We start from the raw sequence: 21,129 nt of genomic DNA, 5'->3' as shown, positions 1-21,129 counted from the left end.
GTGAATGCAAGAAGGGAAGATTTGCATCCAAGGAGGCCGCTTGCAGCTGTGCTGGAGTTATCCAGCAAAACAGAGAAAATGATCTTTTTGTTAATACAAAATATGAAGCCACTCCTTTCAATGTTTGGGTCAATCTGAGCTGCTCTAACAGTTGTACAAAATGAAGTTTTTATACATACACCAAAAATTCAGATGGGAGCTTGGAGCAATTTGGGTTTTTTTCTATCTGACCTCAGTGATTAACAGGTGGACAACATCTGACTTTCGTATATTTAAAAAAATCTAGAAATGTTTAGTCTATTGGTGTAGAGTCTTAAGGAAAAAATCCCCTCATTTTCAAAAAAGGTTTCTGCATGAAATTTTGATGCTTCTGTATATGTGTTGTTTTGGGGTTAGGCAGAGCAATTTAGCTTAGAGCTGCCAATTGAAACATGAAGTGTTTCGCAAAAAATGTGCACCTCTGGTCTGACATGGTTTTCAGAGAAGTGTCTACAGTTTGTTTTGTCGTGGTATTTAGATACATATTTGACTTCTTTCCTCAGTAAGTCCATTTTTTCTTTCACAGTTAAAACTGGCATCTGAGTTAACAATACAAAGACTGGTCTGGACAATAAGCACTAAAGGTTAATTTGGACTGGAAATAGCTGGATCTGAAAAGATGATCATAGAAATGTGTAGGTAAAACCCCTGACCATGGATAGGATACATATTTTCATTTGGTGCAAAAAGCTGAATGTTTCTAAATGTTTTATAAATATTTGGAACTTCTGCTGTATTTTGCAAAACTGTTTGTAAAAACTCTCCACAACAGACACACCCAGATCACCAACCCTGTCTGCTGGACCCAGGGCCAGGAATCCTATGCTTTTCCTGCCTGTGCCCTAGTTTCTGATTAGTTTTAACTTCTTTTTATTTTCCTTGTAAATCTCCCCAAACCTTTGTATCCTGTGTCTTAACTCATCGATAGTTTAGGACATACCTGCCTCACAAAAAAAATCCAGCGAATGGGGTTAATTTTAAGCAGTTTCTTGGTCCTCAGAACTCATGGTTGCAATACTAACACCCAAGTGTGCCCACTTAGCTTTGCTTAGCACAGGGGGAAATGCACCAAGCAGTGTGGCACTGGCTGCAGGGATGTAACTGGGTGCATCACTGCTGCTTCAGCAGGAATCCCTTTTCTCTGCTGTCTCTTTTGGTGTAGAACTGGAGGCTGCTGGTCCTGCTGAGGGTGAGGGGCTGCTGTGTGGGCAGGGAAAGCTCACAGCAGGGCATGGCTGTGGGGAAGGGGTGAGGGCACCACAGAGCCTGGAGGGCTGCCAGGAAAAGGGATAGGGCAGCTCTGGCTGCCCATCAGCTTCGGATGGGGCAGCAGTGTGGTGATGTCCCCTACGGCACAGAGCAGCAAGGCAGGAGTGGTGGAATGGGGAAGGAGAAGCCTGAAAATCTTTCATGGAAAAATACCCTGTTCTTTCCAGCTAGCTCAATGGCTTCCCCTCATTAACTTGGATCATTTGTTTCATCCCATGTGATTTTGAAGATGAAGTGCCATACCTGGACTCGAGCTCAGTAAATCTCAAACTTATCTCAGTTAGACTCGTGGAACAAAATAATTTCTATATAAAGCAGCATTTTATGTGCTAACATGAATATGGAAAGCTGGGGAAGGAAAATATGAGTTCTGATACTTGATCTCCTTGAAATCCTGCAACTATAGCTGTGGTATATTTCAAATAACTGCCTTACTGAGAAAAAAAATGTCTTCTATTATTCAAACTCTTGCTACCTGATTTGAATTTATGACTGTCTAAATACGCTGTGTGGCTGAATTACAAGGCATGTGCATATTAAACCTGGTGACTGTGGGAAGCAAGTTACAGTGATATACAAGGTAAAGAATGATCAAAACCAGGAGCTGATGTGACCAGTGGACTGTAATAGATGTAAGCAGTTTGAGTGCTTGTCATCTGTCCACATGATCCTTAATGCTGGCAGCCTGTGGAAAGTGATGCGTGGGAAACTAGTGCAAAGTGCTGATTTATTTTATGCTAATGGGGAGAAGTCCATATTGTTCAAATTAAATCCTAAAGCAGAAACAAATCATCCAGCCAAAGCCCATCCTATGGAGTTTCATTGAAACAGTTAGTGGTCTTTTTCATGACCTCAAAGTAAAAATTAAACAATGTTAGGGGCTGCTGTTTTCAAGTGCTTCTGGCTGCTGAAAGCAGCTGAGATTCTCCTACAGATGGCTATTTAAGTTAAAAGCCAAATGGGGGGATCACAGCAATTAGTGTGCATTGGCTTCTAACTGCACCAGAGTGAATAATGTGGGAGAAGGGAGCCAGGACTCTGCTTCGGCCCATGCTTTTTCCCACCAGAGGCTGAGTACCAGCAGTTCTTCTCAATTAAAAAAAAAAATAGAGAGCAGGGGGAATTTCTTGCTGCTGCTTCGCTTGAACAAAATAAAAGAGATTTGGAACAAAATAAAAGAGATTATGCAAAGATGGACTAAAGTGGGAGTGGGAGGAAAGAAAAAAAATATTTCAAAGAGAACAGCCCACTTCAGGGCTCTCCAACTGGATCTGTAGTACAATGTTTCTCCTACTTTTGCCATAAACTGCCTCCCCAGAGGCTCACTGCAGGGTTGTTGCTCTCCCAGGCTTTTGTTTAATGTAGCCTGAAAAGTGTAATAGGACTTCAGCATTTTTATTTAAAAAGAACTGAAGGGAAAAGTGATTTATCAGCTTGGAGATTTAGAATTTCCTAAGGAAAAACAGAGGGTCAGAAAGCTTATGAATTAACTATTTTTTTTTTTAGTCATTTGTGCAAGAGATACAAAACTATATAATAGTATAACTTCCATTTCATTAAAATTCTTACAAGGTTGTTCTGTACTTTTACCCTCACTCCTGAACATCCCTGAATGTTCATTTTTCCAGACATTTCTAGCTGTCCACTGGAATGACTTGGAGCAGTGAGATGACGTCGGAAGATACTGATCAGAGAACTGGTCTCAGATTTCAAGTCAGAAAATGTCTCTGGAGAATGGTGAAGAACAAAAGCAGCATTTTTTCCTTCAGGTCTTTTTCTTAGGGTGAATGGAAAACAATGGCAACATGTTTGTGTGTCATGGTTTTTGTTGAAGCAGACACTCAGCTTTTGCCTCTCCCAGATGGAGTGATATAAATGTGATTGCCTTATGCTCTTTCCTGGCTTGTCATTGCCACCTTGGGACTAGTAATCTGTAAATTAGAATTTATTCTGTTGGTGCTCTAGTGAAAAGGTTTATTGGTGAAAAATTAAAAATGGGGATTGCTTTCTACACTGCCATTGTAGCCTCCTTAAAAATGAGGAATGAGGAGCCCACAGCTAATAAATCCAGAAGAGGAAGGCTCCTAATATTGTGTGAAGGGTGGCTAGGGTCCATTGCTCAGTGATCTTTGAGTGGTCATGGTGATTGGGGTAGATTCCTGAGGACTGGCAGCCAGCAACAATTTATGATAAGCCAACCTCCACCAACCCATCAGCCTTTTCCCCTGTAATGTCTGGCTTGGTGGAGGAGAGCAGAGCAGTGGATGTTGTTTACCTCAACCGTAGCAAGGCTCTTGCCTCTGTCTCCCAAACCATCCTCATGGATGAACTGATGAAATACAGACTGAGAAAGGGGGTTGAGAACCAGCTGAGGCACCAGCCTGAAAGCCAGGGGGTACCCCAGGGATCAGTTCTGGGGCTGTGTCGGTGCAGAATTGAAAATGTGACATGTGCCCTGCCTCTTGATGGCATCTGACAACTCTGTGTCCCTACACACGGGTCGTGCAAGGGGACAGAAACTGAATCAATGCCCAGGGCACAGCCAAGCTACCTCAGGTTTTAACAGCACAGATCATTTTGAGTCAAGGTTGCTGGGGTCACCGGGGGAAGCAGCATTTGTGCAGCAGAAAGTCTCAAGCTGATTGTAAACCGAGAGAATAGAATAAGTGGATGCCAGCCAGCTGTGGGAGCTGGTGACAAAGACAAGAGGCTGTGGAGCTGACCCTTGACACTGGCAGTCGCAGTTGCCTGGCACAAAACCTCCCCTATTGCTGCAAGAGAAAGACTGGGAACAACTGCTGGTGCCAGCAGGGGTTTGGGGAGAAGCCAAGCCGAGCCACATTTCCATCGGAATTTATTTACTCCCAGATCAGATGAGATCCAAAGCAGGGAGCGCAGCGTGGCAGTGGGCACTAGCACTGAGGGCTTTGCACCACTTCATGCAGCACAGGAGCCTGAGACCATGGCTGCTTGCAGGGGCAAGTACAGCATCACAAACCAGCCAGCTGTAGTGCTTGGAAGCAAGGGGATCATTCACTGTTCTCAGGACAATCAAAGGTGCAATCTCAGCCTACCTGCCTGTCCTCCAGATTGGAATGTTGGTGAATGAAGGTCCAGCCACCTTCTCTAGTATGTTTTGGTAAAGAATTACAGCACCTTGACCTTGACCTAACAATTTCTTTGAATAATTCTGGAAGTGTCTTAATTTAGGATAATAGATGCTTTTTTATATTAAAAAACGTCCCACGTTCGCAGAACAGTGCAGTGAAGTGTTTGCCCAAATTCTGCAAAAAGCAGATCCTGAGGTGAGCAGTTTTGAGCAGGAATTGTACACACACATTTTGGACCAGAAATTAATCTCTACAGTGCAAAACACAGACAGACACACAGACAACATCCCCCAGCCCCCCACCCTTTTGTTTTCCTATGAAGTACAACCTCCAGTGGCTGTTCAATATGTTAATAAACATAGAGAGAATATGGGGTTAAATAAACCTTTCTGCATTTGGTGTTTGGGAGTATTGAGCATCCTCTGTGTCAGCACTGAAGCTCTCTTTTAATGCAATTTGGGATTGAAATTCAGGTGAATGATACAAAAAAGATAATTCAGGGATAAATTAAAATCAGCCATGCCTGTAACACCAATTGTTTCTAAATGAGATTGAGGTGTTTGTGTAATAAAAGCACTGTGTTGCCGATGAGATGAGTTGTAGAGATTAACAGTTCCTTATGCTTTGAGGGTGTTGGAGGGAATTTTTGATTTGAAATGTAGATCCTGTTTTTATATATATATATATATACACTACATGGACTATCAGAAATCTGTGAGATTTCTGGGAGAATAGTGAAATAATATTGACTTCCATTATGTCTGTTATAACTGCAGAAAGCAAATGTACAACGTGTTACACATCAGCTGTGAAGGTGATCTGGTGGCTCTGTAGAACTTTAGAAAAATACTAAATACAAAAAAAGCAAATATAAATCCAAAAATAATGTATTTACACATTCGTTTTTATTTTTGCAGTAGTACATAGAAAGGGAGCAGCAGCTGATAAACAATAGCTTTTAAAATTATTTTATTAAAATAAAATCAATATTTATCTTAAAATAAAGTTAAATGAAGTCATGGGATGGCACATTCAGTAATGCACAGTGGATCAATTTATTAACCCTGAAGAAGGAAGCCCTTGCAGAAGTGAGTTAACACAACCCACACTGGAGGGCAGTGTTGGCTGCCAGAATTACTGTCAGTTCCTGTTAACCCAGAAGGGTTTGTGCAGCCTGGGTGTTGGAAAGGCTGGGTGTCCCATTAGGGGCTTCTGTGTTTTGGAAAGTTAAAGATACAGGCATCTGCCTCACATGCTTAGACAACATATGTAAAAATATTATTTTCCCTTTCAGGAGGAACTTCGGTGTGAGTATTGTCTTTATCCAGGGCAGTATCTGAAAGATTCTTGTGAAATGTGGCATAAGCCACTATCTTGTAGCTTCAGTCATGGACTTCAACCTCTGTTTCACACAACTGATGTATGGAAAAAAAAGCTGCCAGATGCAAATGATTTGGAGGAGCACTTTGATACAGGTGAAGAACAACAGATTTTAACAACACAAACCCAGGTAAAATAAACCTTTTAACAAAACAAACCCAGGATAACCCGTATTTGTTCTTGCTGAAACAAGTTGTTCTGCTAAACATCAAATGTCTGCAAAACAGCTGAAGGTAAATATCTTGGTATATAACCTCATGGTTAAAGGGCAATGTCAGTGTTTAGAAGAGGAAATAAAAATTCAAGAACATAAATGTCTTTTTTAGAGAAAAATGTGCAGCTAAGAAGCAAATTGGTTTATTAAGCAAACATTATTTTTACAAAAGTAATAACTCTCATACTAAAAAAAAAAACACAGTAACCAAAGAAACCAAAATGGGAGTAAACATCTTGTTCTGTGGCTTTACCAGCTGATGACTGATGGTTGATTTCCTCCTCCCTAGACATGTCACACATGATTTGCACTTCTCAGCCTGCAAGTCAGAGGCAGGTGAAAGTCTCTGCTGAACATGCTGTACTTAGATATTTGTCAGAAGCTGTCTTGCCTACCTCTACCAACAAACAGAAATTGGCATTTCCAGGAAATGGGCCAGCATAGCTTTTGCAGTATTTTTATTACTTGTGTAAAGAGGTTGAGAAGGATATTCTCAGTAGCAATAACACTTTTTTCTTCAAACATTTTGCATCCCAGTGATACAGGAATACACACATTTGCATATTAACCTGGCAGCCAGTGCTACTTACACCTTCCCAAAGCTGTGATGTTAATGGTTCATTTTCACCCTTGGTAGCATTTTGAGAAGGTGTCAGTGCTAATATCAATTTCCCTTAACAGCAGGATGCTCTGTAAATAGAATCAAGCAGAATCTGTCATAAATCAGGGGGGTTTGGGGGTTTTTTTAGAAACAATTTGCGAGATCGTGACTTTTCTACCCTTTTTCCAGTCAGAGTGTTTTGGGACCTATCAAATGAGCCCTGGAAAAATACAGGGAAGGCTTTCTAGGTAGCACTGTATATTCTGTTAATACACAGGATTTTTGGTAGCAGTTATCATGATAAAGAGGCTTTTAAAATAGCTTTTTATATATATAACAGAGCTCAAGAGATTACCTTTCATGTTTCCATGTTCTTGTTGCTTTTGGTGGGCATGGTAGTGTAAGACCTTAAAGATTTGTGTCCATCAGGAATGGACAGAGTGCACTGGTAGGTTATTCACTGGTTTAGATAGAGATTCTCTCTTCCTTAAACTTAGAAGAGGTGGTCTCTGTCCTCCATGTATTAAACTACATTTCAGGTTAGGATTAGGGCTGCTTATGCTCATTTGGAAGTCTTTTCTGTCACCTTCACACAGACCCTGGTCCTAGCCTCTGACTGGATCTCTGATTTCTCTCCTCTCTGATCTTAATTCTTCAAATGCTTTTGCCATTGGAAAGCCCACTTTCAATTGAGAATGAAGATGAATTTCCTCACCAAAAGAAACTTGTGCTCACAACAGGACCCCACATGTGAATCTCCTTACCAAGTTCATCCTTAGCACGAGCTCTGCCTCCTTCCCTGGGGCAGAAGGGACAGGTTCTCTTGGTCTTGGTGTAATCCCAACTCTGCTGACATCTTGCTTATCTCTTTCCCAAGGCCACTGACTCAGGAATAACACACCTCTGATCCTGAGGTCTGATCAGGAAATGCAAACTTCTCTCACTAAATTAGTCCCAAAATAGGTCTGAATTCCTTTAAAACAGGTTAATTATCTATCAAGTGCCTTAACCTTGTCGTTGTTTCAGTGTTGGCTTCACTCATCCATCAGAAACAAGACTCACCATTCCTAGTCTGCCACTCCCTCTTGTGTTCTTCCACGTGGGATCCAAATGCCCTTTTCTCAACAGTGGACATTCTTAGCTGCTTGTATATCCTGCTGCTTTGTGTTGATGTGCCTTTGAAAATAACAAAATATAGTAAGGATTGTTAGAAGACTCTTTAGGGGAATTCTTCTCCATTTCTATACACTAAAACACTCACTTCAGATCCTAAGAACAGGGAAATGTCATTCCAATGGAGTTAATTCAAATGAGAACTAAGCTGAAAACGTTTTTAATCTGTTTTACTCTGTTGTGTCTTAGTGCTCCATTTGGATAATTAGGCCCAGCTTCCTGAGGGAAATCAGGTGCAGCCATTAATGGCAATCTGGGCATCTGCTGATTTCCAAAACAGGTGTAAAATAGTAAGAATAAACTGAAGATTTCAGTAAAGAGAGAACTTTGTTTTTAGATTAAATCAAGCTTTCTGGCTTGTACATACAAAAGTTGTTTCCATATTGAAAAAGCTCCCCACTCCCTGTCCCTCTTGTATGAAACAATCTGTAGTTTGCTTTAATTACTGTGTAATTTATTCCTAAAGATAATTCCTCCTTTATGGTCACTGCCTCTGCTACAAGTCAGAAAGAAGTCTTTACACTAAGCCAGTCCTGCAAAAATCTTTTTGATCCTTCTCAAGTCTAGCTGTAAACAATGAAAGAATCAAATATTCTCAGACTTCAAATGATCCAGGACAACCTTCCTTTCCTTCATTATCTGGAGAAAAGGCTTTCATTTCGTAGCCAAATAAGCATCAAAGCATCGCAAATTTGGAAACAGCAGGTTATGGAGGATTATGTGGAACGATTGCAATGAACCCTTTTATTATTATTATTATGAGAGTCAGTGCAATACTCCTTTGGCAGCTCCCAGTTCAGCATTTGTAATAGACAGAGACACTGGTAAGTGAAACATTATGGGATTCATTAAGTGTAATTTTATAGGTTGTAACTAAAACCATTGACACTCAATAGAAATTTTTAATACAATGCCTTTTGTTGTACATTATATTGAAAAATGTATGTATATCCAAGAGAGTTTGGTCATGGTTATGTTTCTGTTAACAACGATTAAGGGCAAAATAACATTTCTTTTACCACATAGTTCAACAAATTAACTGCACAGAGAGACTGGATTCTAATCCAAGAACTAATTCCACGTAAGCAAGGAACAATTGCTAAATACTGCTGAGCCAGCCAACAGAGAAAGAGTGTGTGCCAGAAAAGCAACAAATGAAAGCCTGCCCTATACACTGCTGCATGAAGCACGGGGAACATCCCAACTCTGGATGTTCCTAATGGGGTGCCAGAAATCTTTTCTCTTGCCCGGTGGTCAGGGGAAGAGGCAGAGCGCTGCCTTGTTGGTCTGTACAACTGAAAGAAAATGCAATTTTTCTCCTTTAGATAAACTGGAGAACACATGTTTTGCAGAGGCAAGAAGAGGAAGAAGAAAATCAGCATGGGAGTAGACAGAATCTTGATTTATGCAACTCCCTTTTGAAGAACAGGAACCCCTTAGGTTCAGTCAGGGCCTTGAATTAATTTCTTATGCAAACCAACCTGAGCTCAAAGCCAATAGAAAGTATTTCTTTTAAAAAGCCCTCTAGCTTTTTTAGTGGGATCATGACATTTGCAGGAACAGGTCAGTTGATGTGAGAAGAAAACAGCTTGGTATCAACTGCTTCAGGGCTTGTCTCTCCAAGTGCAATGTGGCTGAGAACCTGGAAAAAGCATCCTGGCATCTACAGGGGGAACATTTCATTCCTCTCTAGAAATTTGTGATAGTTTAGCAAAGCACACTGCAGACCTAAGGAACCTCTATGCTGTAGCCTGAGACCATTAGTGAGGATGACTTGGATTAAAACCTTCCTCTCCCTGTTAAGCCAAGCAAAATCTAATGAGAAGGGCATCTGAGCCTTTGCCCTACCACACTGCTTCTTATCTGTTAGAGCTGGCATTTGTTGGACCTGAACTGAAATGGTTTGTCTGCTTAACAAAATGGCAGATAACAATTTCTGTAGTTCCTAAGCTTTTAAAACAAGTAATGATCACAGCATCAAGTCCCCTTGAAAGGCTGAAGACTGCATCTCAAAAAAGAAAGAGGAAAGATTGGCACTACACAGCACAGCATATGCAGAAATAAACCCCTGATGGCACCTGGAGGATGAAACAAAGTCAGCCTGCCTGGGAGAGACAGTGCTCCCCTCCTGACCACGAGCTGCTGCTGATGATCCACCTGCACTGTACCCTGGGGAGCCAAGTTCTGTTTGACACACTTGGGCACAGATTAATCCAGAGATTCCCTAAAGCTGAGAAAGGGGACACCTGGCAGTACAAGAAACTGTCCACACCTGCTCCTAACCCTAGGTGAGCAAACAATGCCTCCTAATCCATGGGGCTGGGGATGGTGTTTCTTCAAATTCCAACCCCTAAGGTGCAGACCTCAGGAAAACAGACATGGGAAACTCCAGCAGCTTCTCTTCCAAAGACTCTCCCCTGGTTTTTTTACAGTTCTGTATTTACCCAAACTGATTTCTGTATCCCTTTGTTGGATTTATTTGATTCCTCTTCTTTCTGCCTTTTTTCACCAAGCCCCAGGCAAACAACTGCCCTAATGGAACATGGAAACTGCTTGGAAAAGTTGACCCTTACGTAGCCTCCTTTATGAGCTTCCCTTTCTTTCAATGCTGCTGTCACTAACGCTGAAATTATTATAGGCAGAACTTGATGTCTTTGCATACATTTAATTATTTGAAGAGATACTGCAATGTACAGTCACAGAAAAAATTGGATTATGGAAACTGAAAATAATAATAATAAATCAACAGTTTTGTCTTCACTTCTGAAATTTGAGTTTTTCCATGGAGGCTTTGCCATCTTCCCCTGGAGTCACTGGCTGTGACAGCTCAGCTGTAGGACCAGCTGAGCCTGGAGTCAGCGAGGAGTGAGGAGTTACCTCACTCAGGGTGAGCTCCCTGTCCCAGCAGCTTTCACCTCACACCCCTGTGCAGACTATGCTCTCTCCTCAGCTCAGCCTTTCCCAGCAGCTCCAGCCTTACCTGCAATTTTCCTGGAGAGAGGACTTCTTACTCTCAAGCTTGCAGAGGCAGTAGTAAGAATTGGGATTTCAAACTGTTCCTGTTGACCTACAAGGGATGGAGGGGAGAGAAGACATCAGTGCTGGCCCTTTCCCTGCCTTTCAGACCAGCAGAGAATTACCTTGCAGAGACAGGCTTCCTGACAAGGAATATCACCAAATCCCTGTTCCCTGGGAAGGAGCCATTCAGGGAGCCCTCAGGTACACCAGGGCCAGACTGTGCAGCTGCTTTGTTCAAAGGCTCCAGCTCAGGCATTAAATGAAAAAAGGCGGCAAGAAATTCAGTTCTGTGACTTGCGCACTTTGAGCGGTGATGGAAAATCAGGGAGGCTCTTTACCAGTCCAGACAGGAGAACTCCTGGAGCAGGGCCTCTGCAACAAGAATTTCACATGTAAATTATTAGTTAATGGGATGAGAAAAGCAAGTTGACATTGGAGTCAGCCCAACTCATCTCTATGATTCATCAGATTCTTTACCTTTCCTTCAAAGTACAGCTAATTCCTGAAAGAATTTGTGCAAGAAAAGGTTTCTGCCCATCAGATGGTGAATGAATGTGGTATGAAATCATCTCAAAGAGACACAGTCTTAAAAAAAAAAAATCAAAACAATACATCACTGATAAGGTACAAACCACCAATTCCAAGAATTCCTAATTTGGTGAACAAATCAAGGAGATGATTTGTTCGCCTTGATGATGAAAAATAACCTCCAGATTATTTTTTTCATGAGAGCAGATTCCTGCAGCTCTGTTACTCCGATTATCTGTCAGCTGCACAATCTTCGATTGCTACGCTGCAACAATATGTCCTAAAATTTTCTGTGAAAAGAGGGAATCCCTTATTAGATTCCTATTTAGGTCACAACAGTAACAGCACATTTTGCTACCTGCCCTCATCCAAGATACAAGAGCGAGCTACTGCCCAGCCTCCTTCCACCTAACCCAGTTTCCCAAGCCTGAACTTCTACTATCACTGAAAATAAAACCAGAGGTTTAGTTTCATTTCACATATTTTTAGTTTTATGATAGAATTTTCTACTTCCTCAGCTTTAAATGGACATTTGTGTTTTAAAGAATGTAAGCTCTTGTGTCCCATTTTTCCATTTGTCCATGCTTACTGCTGGATTTATTAGGAGAATTAATTTGCCCTTGGAGCACTTAAAAAAAAAAGGTATTTTTTAAAAATTGCCACATTTATTTCTTTACCAATATTCTTGCAAACAAGTTTGTCATTTTCCAGTTGCCATCAGTCATTGCACTCTTGTGGTGCATGGTCTGTCCCACTCACACAGTGCCAAGGAATCACTGGAGAGGAACAGGGATGCACCAGGACTATGTCTGAATGGTGCTGTGTCAGCTACCAAATTGCAGTGTGGGATTTTCTGTTTTCCAGGGCAACTCTTGCCCTTACACAAAGTAACAGCAGGGGGAAGTAATGCCTCTGCCTAGAGTGATTCTACTCCTCCACTGGCTACAGAAATGCAATGAACCCTTTGCCTCTTGTTTAACAATCATCACAGAAAACCCACTGGCTGTCAAGAGAGGTTTAGGGTGCTAAAATAAATGCTGTGCCTGTGATCTGCAGATTCCTCTTCCCCTTCTACCTCAGCCAGACTGTTTATTTTAATCTACTACCTTCACTCAGTTTACTATTCCACTTAGCACTGAATCAAATCAAAGTAAAAGGCTCATTTCTCCCAGCTGTGTGGGACAAAAATCTTAGACAAGAGTTTGTGCACTGACTGCAAAATTTACAGTTCTGACCTGCCTGCCATGTCCTGAGCTGGAGACCAGCTACCTTTAGCCCACAACCTCCTTGGTCCAAAAGATTCCAGCTTCTCTCAAGACACTACATTGTTTAAGTAATTACTCCTTTACAGTTGTTAAGCTGACAGGATTTTCTGATTCTTTCAAATGAAAATTTAAACAAAGAGTTGAATTTACCACAGCTATAGTTTCCAAGTGAAAAGGTACAGCAGGCATCTGGGAAAGCCCCACATGGAGCAAGTGAAAAACAGATGCATTTTGTTACTTGGAAAACTGAAAAAAAAAAAACCAACAATCTGATCTATTTTTTCCATTTACAAGTATTTCTTCATATGGAACTGGCCAGCAGTAAAATCAAGATTTCACTAAATAATCTACAAGTTTTGCAGATACCTCTAACAGCGTAAAAGAGTCTTAATGCTGCAACATGAAGGGCTAGACCCAAACAAACCCTCAGCAATACTGAGCAGAAGAGGAGGAAAACCCAGTGGGAACTCTGAGAACCCCACACCTTAACAAAAGGCATCACAAAGCAGCAGTGAGTGCACACTGCTTCTGCAGCATGCACAAGTTTCAGGAACACAAAGGTTATGGAAGCAACATTCAGAAAGGTTGATGATAGCCCAGGAACAGAGTTGGTTTTTTGTGACAGGAGTTGCTGAAACTGCAATTAATGTAAGGAAAGCACAGGCTGTCAAGGGGCTATTTTAGTGTTTGGAGAGCAGCACAGGGCTGAGAAAGTGCAATCGACTTTAACTCATCTATTTTGCCAAAAATGACATATGTTTTGAAAAAGATAAGCCAAGCCAAAGGCAGAACGCAGGCTCATCTATAACCAATAAAAAAAAAATCTCAAAATAAATTAAACAGGATTGCAAAATTAGGTTTGGGCAATAAAGACTTGATCATTAAAGAAACGACAACAAAGTATTATTGGAAAAATATTTTTGGCTGTGTTAGCCCAGGGGGGCCACTGCCCTGGGCAGAAAGCCAAGCCGGGCAGCCAACACTTGCTACAGCCCCACATCCTGCCTGGCTTCTGGATGCCCTCCCTGCTGGCATGTTCAACCCCATTTCCACCCCACCTCCAAAATTAACCCTCCCTGCTTCGCACCAGCCCTGCACCAAGCACAATCCAAGAGTGCATTTCTGTGCCCAGCACCTGGAACAGCAGCATTCCCAGTGGGCATTCCCAGGTGTCAGCATCCCCTACAACTCACACAGTGCACGAGAAAACCACATCCATTATTAGCAAACATCCTGGGGGCAATGCCTGCATCACAAATTGCACCCTAATTGTGCACAGAGATGCCAAACCCATTCTTCCAAGGAACAACTTGGAAAACAAAAAGTGGGAAAAGCCTCCAATGAGAAATACAAGGCTGTGGCAGAGATCCCCTTGCACAACCCAAGGGCATGAAATCCTGTGGGATTCCCTGAGGGAAATCCTCCTGACAGCCCTCAAGAAACCAATCCACAAACTGAGCCCTGCAGCACCTTTGTGGCAAACACAGAGCAGGACCCTTCAGCCACCACTTCTGTGCCTAGTCTCCTGGTTTCCTAATGTACCTCATTGGGCTGCCTGAAACAACCTGTGGGATTGTTCCTGTCAGGGAACCTGGCCCAGCACAACCTTCCCTGCAGCAGATTTGGGAGGGCAGGAGGAACATGTCCCAAGTCATGATGCTCCTGCCACTCTGAGCATCCACATTTGCACCGCTTTTAGGTCATTAAGGAAAGGGCAAGGGGTGACAAATGGGGCAGCAAAGGGAACAAGAGACTCCTTGTACAGAAATTCATACCTCAACCTCATTCAGAAGGGAAACACTGAGTCCATTCAGAGAAAAGCTACACTAGAATTTCTCTGCAAGAAGCTGAGAACACAAGGACTCTTGAAACACCTCATAACAAACATTCATTTATTGTTTATTTCCCCCATATGAATCAACCATCTCAGAAATTCCATCACACACAGGGCAGAAAAAGGTTATATACAAGAGGGACATACGTCCCCAAAATAAGATGCACAGATTTATCGTGGAAACCAAGAGGGAGGGGAGAGGACAAAACCAAAAACAAGGACATTGCAGTCAGACTTTGACTTTCAGTTACACAAGAGATCTCTATCTCCATGTAAGTGGGATTTTCAACTATTAAATAAATGGCATCTTAAAAATAGAATATTTGACAATTTCAATGCATGTATTATTATTTCTTTTAAATAAATATTGCGTGGAAATGATGCTGCTTTGCCACCATAGCTGCCTCCATTCTTTCTGGGATTAAACAATCACCCCTGGTTTTCCTTGGATAAATGGTTTGCTATTTCCTCCACTGCTACGTTTTCTGGTTTTATTTAATTTTTGTTTGGTTTTTTTTAAGGCCTGAATAGGCCCAGGTGAAAATTATGAGCTTCCTTCTGAACCCTCTGCAGGCCTCTGACCTGGCTCAAGGTTGAAATATGATGGCTTTTCTTAAAATTTCCTATTATGTGAACAGTCTCTCTCTGTGTCCTGAAACAAAACCTAGCTTCCTGCTGTGGAGTGATGCTCCTACAGATTGCTTTTGAACTGAGAGCCCCCAAAGAGCCCCCACATGCCTGTGACAAACTGTCTGTGATGTTCTTTCCCTCAAAGCCCAGGGGAGTTGGTCCTGGGAATGGGAGCAGCCCTCACACAAGCACTTCTGCACAGCAGCAAGCACCTCTCCTGGCAGCAGGGAGGGACATGGATGCACACAGAAGGAAAGTACCAGCACACCCCTGTCCCTGCTGCCCCTTATGCTTTCCCCTCACACTCTGCTATGGTTCCTACAGGCTCCCACAGCGGTTTCCAAGTTCAATAAAGCTTTCATCTTTCCTCCTCCTCCTCCTCAGCTGGTGATCCTAGAAATAGCTTTGTCTGAAGACAAAGTCCAAAGGTGGCATTGATCCACCAGCCTGGGATCAAGTTCCAAAGTGCACATCAGCCTCCAGGCTGCTGCCCATCCCCACACTTCCTGAGAACAAAACAGTTAATGCTGAGCCCTTCTCCGACCCCGCTTACTCTGAGCAGTCTCTGCTCCAGGGGGAAGGAGTGCAAGCAAAGCTTGATAGGTAAAATGGGGAGGGGGGACATGGATCTTCCTTCCACTTGTTAGGACAGCTCATCCCTGAAATGCTCTGAGGCTTTTAACAAAGTGAACATAAAAGGCCAATCCCTTCAAGGTGCAGAAAGGCATAGCCATGATCCCGGTGGTCCTGCCCTGCCAGGGAAGGTGACAGGAGGGCTCCCCTGTGCTCGGGACCAGCACACTCCCATCACCTCCCATCACGCCTCTTCTACAGAACCTACTTTTGGAAATGCAAACCTTTTGCTGATATTTATTCACTGTCCATTTTCATGAGGCTCAAACCCATGAGCAGGCATTTTACAAAGTGGGTACTTCTGCACACCTGCAGACCTGCTCCTCCCTAACCATGAAATTATGTGGAAAAGGGAGCTGATTCTTTCTCATAAAAAATACTTGTTTATTTTGGGGTACCATCCTTCTCTTCTGCAGTCCCACGGGTCTGTGAGAGAGAGGGTGAGGGATGTGAGAGGGGACCAGCGGGCTAAGGCACACTATTGCGTATGAGGACGGCAGGATGCTGCTGTCACACCACAAGGAATCTTTGGGTAGAGAAGGGTGTCATCTCACTGAATACACAAATGCCATGGGTGCTGCCCTCACTGTGACAGTGCTTGGAAACAGCTCATTATTCCCTTTCTTGTCCCCTTGACAGGTTTCTAAGTCACTGGGCCCATCCTATAGCATGGCTGAGAGAACACAGCAGTTGTCTCCCACATGAAGAACCTACTTTGGTACAAATCCTGCTCTTAGATATTCACCAAGAAACTCAGTGGTTTCAGGCAAATATCCAAATGCAAAATTTGTCCTATGTTCCACATTCAGCCACTTAATCCCTCCTTAACCAGAAGCAATTCCTTCCTTCCCATGGAAGCTCTCAGAACAATGTCCAAGCGATCACAGTGCACCAGCGCAGCTTTCCAAGCTTTCCACCCCCACCCACCGAAATGACAAAAAATCAGCCCCACAAAGAATCCTCATGGTGACATCTCTCAGCAAAGAGGCAGAGCTATTCCAAACACATCACATTGTTTTGCCACCCCAACTGTGTTTGGCTCGCAAGGCTCGAGCTGAGCCAGCCCCTCAGTAACACAGCTGGAGTGCCCGAGGCATGGATGTGCACGACAGCACAGCAAGGAGGACCAAAGCAGTGATGACTTGAAAAGAAAACTTGCAGCACTGAAGGCAGTGGCTTCCTCAGTTTCGTCAGCTGGCTGAAAAAAGCAGGAGGGTGAGGTTGGAAAGCAGGCAGAGCAGATCCTTTTGCTGCTTTTCCTGTAACATAACGCTGTTCAGTGCTTGATGAGGCTGCTACTTGCTCTCTGAGGAACAAAGACACCAAAGATTGCAACTGTGCTTGCAAAAGCAATTCCTCTGGCATGTTGTCTGGGCGCACAACTGCTGCAGACCGTGGGATGTTGCATAATCACCTCTGGAGGCAGATTTCCTTCTTGTCAGCATCATGTGCAATTATTGTCCTGCTGGTTATTTGTAAAAGAAATGTTTATAGACCATCAATACATCGGGCCATTGAGACAATTCATTGCACTTCGTCGTTTTAAAGGAAGGTGCCATCCTCCGTCTCTTCTTTTTCAAGGTAGCAAAGTGCTACCCCAGAAAAACACAGTTCAAGGGTTTTCCAGTGTAGCCAGATAACTTCCAACTTTATTTAAATTATTTTCCCTTGCAGGTGCTTTGTATTGAACAATTAAAACAAAAATTAAACTGTTTCTGAGGCTTCAAAAGTGCAAAAAAACTTCAAGGTATTTAACCACCTGGAGAACCAGTTAAGGCATATTTGCTTCCAGTCTCAGCCACTGTAATCCCTGTCTGATGTAGTGTACCAGGTCTGTCAGGCTACTGGTCAGTGCCAGAGCACTCGTCGCTCGGTTGAGTTCAGCAAAAAACTCTGGGAAGAAAGGGAGAGAGAGAGAAAACATTTGGTTGGTTTCATACACCAGGCACACCTGACAGGTGAGGAGTGACAGCAACAGCACAGTCAGCTGCCAGTCCTGTTAAACAGTGCTAGTGCAGACAGCCCAGCAGTGTCACAGGGCTGGGAAGGGTGACGAGCACGGCAGGCAGTGCAGGCAACAGGAGAACATTTACACACACTGAGACACCTCCTCATGTCCTCACTTTAAAGGACACAGAGACTCCGTGGTAGGGCAGCAAAACTTTGGGTGTTTGCGCCACAGTCCCTGCTTCAAGTTTCCCCCAAATTCTAAACAGGACAAATTTGAGTGTCTTCCTGAACAGCACCCAGAAGCACACACACAGCTGTGGTCCCTTTCCTTCATCCATCCTCAGATCTTGGAGATATCAGGATTTCTCTATTTGTGTAGCTTGCCAGGCTATATACAGCTCTGGTCTGGATTGCTTTTAGCTGAGCATGTCAGACAGATCTCACGTCCCTGGCATCCCACTCACCCTCCTGCACAGGAGGTGGCTCTTGCAGCACATCTGACCCTGCTGTGAGGGGCTGGCAGGCTGCAAGCCCTGCTCTGTGCTGGCAATCATCTGTGCAGGTGACCATGAGTGGTGGGAAATTCTCACACCTGTTCTTTTGCAGTCACCTTTCCAAGACATTCCTGCATGACCTGCCTCCCACTAACACAGACCCAATCCCTCACTCTTCAGTTCAACCATGTTGCTAAATACCTTTTCAGAAACTGGCCATTCTCAGCTCTCCTTTTTGACATCCAAAAATTGAAGCTAGAGGTGGAAAAATTCTACTTGGCTGTGCAAGGAGCTCTTCAGAAGCCAAGTGCACAACACTTCCTTTCTAATACTTGCCAATGTAGAAGCAGAGAACACACTCCCTCTGATTTTCCTGCTTTTCTTTACAGAATCCATGCCCTCCATGGGGAATAGAAGGAATTCAAAGCCCCTGTCTGGGCAAACAGAAGATAACCTGATCTGTCAGCACAGCATCATGTGAAAGGAGAGGGACTTCATGTCCATGCCTGCAGCCTCAGCTTGTCCTTGCAGGGGGAGATAGAGCACGAAGACAACCTGTAACAACCTTGTGATCCACAGTGCTGCTCTGAATTACAGTGAGGAGCTGGCACCTGGCAGGGGACTCTCCAGAGAGCACTTCAGCTCTGCACCAGTGACTTGGACAGCAGTTACAGCTCACTGCTTTCCAATAGCTTAGGACTTCCCTGCTTATAAGATCCTGATAGCTAAAGGCTGCTGCTCTTTCTTCCTCTTCTTATGTCCTATGAATTGCATAAAAGAATCCAAGGATGTGGCCTTTTTTGTTTATTTTGTGTTTTCACTCTGTACCTCTTTGTATATTTCACTGATTATCAGTAAGTTCCAGGTCTGAAATGCTTTCAACTGTCCTGAGCAGTGACACCACCAGCAAGCCTACATGAGTATTTACGGGTCTCTGCACAGATCCACTCCCTACAGAGTATTTAGTACCTCAGTCATCATCCCCCTACGTCAGCACCAGCCAACAGAGCACGTTTTGAATTTAGTCTTGACTGATGCAAGGCTGTGCTCAGGCTGCCCTCCCACATGTTTTCCTCCATGACTCACTCCTCTGGCTTATTAGCACCATCCACTGCTTCTATGTGCCAGTCTTTTATCAGCCTTTTGAGGACAGAATCGAAAATGCTACACATGAACTGCTGCTGCAGGCACAGATTTGCTCAGAGGACAGCCAACAACCAGTTTTTTATTCAAAGGTGACTTGGAAAGCCTTTTGATTTTCAGCAACTGCCTCATTAGTGTGAGGATTTTTACAGCTTTCCAACAATCCAGCCAGGCACATTGTGCTTATTTTCTTTTGCAAGTTTGCCAACAGGTCACGGCAATGCATCTTTTCACCCACAGTGGCTCACAAAACTTTGTGTTGTATGGAAAATGACACTGCTGAGGCCATGTGGGATGACAAGGTCACAGGCTGGACTGCACCCACCCTGTGGCTTTTGTGTATTCACCACTGCTTGAACCAAATGACAATACAACATTTTTAACAACAAAACCGTGAAATAAAGTTGCAGCAATTCTAGGAATTGCTGCAACTTTATTCTAGGAATTGCTGCTGGCAAATACTGGGCAAAGACTCAAATTCAAGTGCTGCTCAGCTTCTCTGTTAGGCAGAAAAGCCAGCTTCACCATTTTCAAGACAAAATGACCTGGAAATTTGACAAAAACTAAAACACAAGGCTACAAGGCCAAAATGATACTTTTAAACCCACTCAGAAAAGCTCAGTGCCCCAAAGGGAAAGACAGAAAAAACCCAAATCCTTTACACTTTTTGTGTCACCACAAAGCAAGTTGGCTGGTTTCCTGCACTTGACACCCTCATGCCTTAGCTCTTGGACAGTTGAGGATGCCAAGAAAACCTTGTAATGGGAACACTCATCAATATATCACCATCAAGTATCTCTGCCAATATGCCCTGGCAAAGATATCCAACATATTTGACGCTTTGAACTTTAGGTATGGTGCTTGCTGCGCTGAGTGTCAGGATTGAAGCAAATACACACATGACACATGAGACAGAAAAGACAAGGCAAAAACTTACCTTTATTCTTTCTGGCCAGTGCATCAGCCTTTTCCCAAATTTCATATGCATGAAGGATATAGGAGGTGATGTTGACATAGGAAGAGGTGACACTGGAGATATGACAGGAGACAGTGACAGTAGAGCCAGTGCTGTTGCCAATGCCACTGTGGCCAACGCCGTTGCTATCATTTGATCCTGGCTGAGAACTCACAGATCCAGCAGGAGAGGGTATTGGAGAAAGAGGAGAAGGCAAGCCTGTGCTTCTGCAGCAGAAAAGAAACACCATCATAAACATTCAGCTTCAGAGCTAAACATCTTTCCACAAGGCTGCCTCATGCCAGGAGCTATCCGGTGTCACGGAGGCCTGCAGCATGGAGTGGACTGCTGAAAAGTGAGATGTGTTCAGCTACAGCACAAGCAGTTGTACTTTGAGGGCAAGACCAAGTTTTTGGAAGTGATTTAGAAGGACTCTACTCAACAAGAGAAAATGTGGGACCAGACACTGAAAAGGGCCACCCATCCATCTTCCAAAATCTACACCTGCTTGTGAAAGTCTTCACCAGATTACCCAAGTGATTTCCCTAATGCCTTCCAAATCAGGCACACTGAAGCTCCCCTCCTGAGGAGGCTGGAGCTCCTTAGAGCAGCCAGGTCAGCCTACACACATTTATTTATAGACCCAGGGCAGATAAATGTGGTCAGCCGGCCGCCTTCCAGACAGCCTGGCTCATCACACCCCCACCACTTCAACCAACCTAATTTTAGTCACTGGTATGACAGGGCTTCCACCACTGCTCTCAAGAGAACACTTACTTCTCAATGAACTATCCTGTGCAAGGTGGCCAAAAAAATGTAACTGGAATCGGCACCACTGTCAAAGTCCAAACAACCTTCTCTCAGCCACAGATTTTGAAAGACAAAAAAAATCT

At 43.4% G+C, this 21,129-nt stretch overlaps 1 protein-coding gene across 1 annotated transcript in view; it reads right to left on the bottom strand.

Annotated features, from left to right (window-relative positions):
• Positions 1–14,484: 14,484 nt before the first annotated feature.
• AFF1 (ALF transcription elongation factor 1) overlaps positions 14,485–21,129 on the bottom strand; it is a 67,265-nt gene continuing 60,620 nt past the window's right edge. Inside the window, exons 20-21 of the mRNA XM_084204572.1 lie at positions 20,219–20,463; positions 14,485–17,587 (exon numbers count right to left, since the gene is read on the bottom strand). Of these exons, the coding sequence (XP_084060698.1) occupies positions 17,466–17,587; positions 20,219–20,463 (367 nt within the window). The 3' untranslated portion in view covers positions 14,485–17,465. The remainder of the gene's footprint in view (positions 17,588–20,218; positions 20,464–21,129) is intronic.

Source organism: Fringilla coelebs (genome assembly GCF_963513975.1).
Source record: "Fringilla coelebs genome assembly, chromosome: 4".
In the NCBI taxonomy this organism is placed as follows: Eukaryota; Metazoa; Chordata; class Aves; order Passeriformes; family Fringillidae; genus Fringilla; species Fringilla coelebs.
Note: the sequence above shows the minus strand (reverse complement) of the source record. Positions and strands in the feature narration are given on the sequence as shown.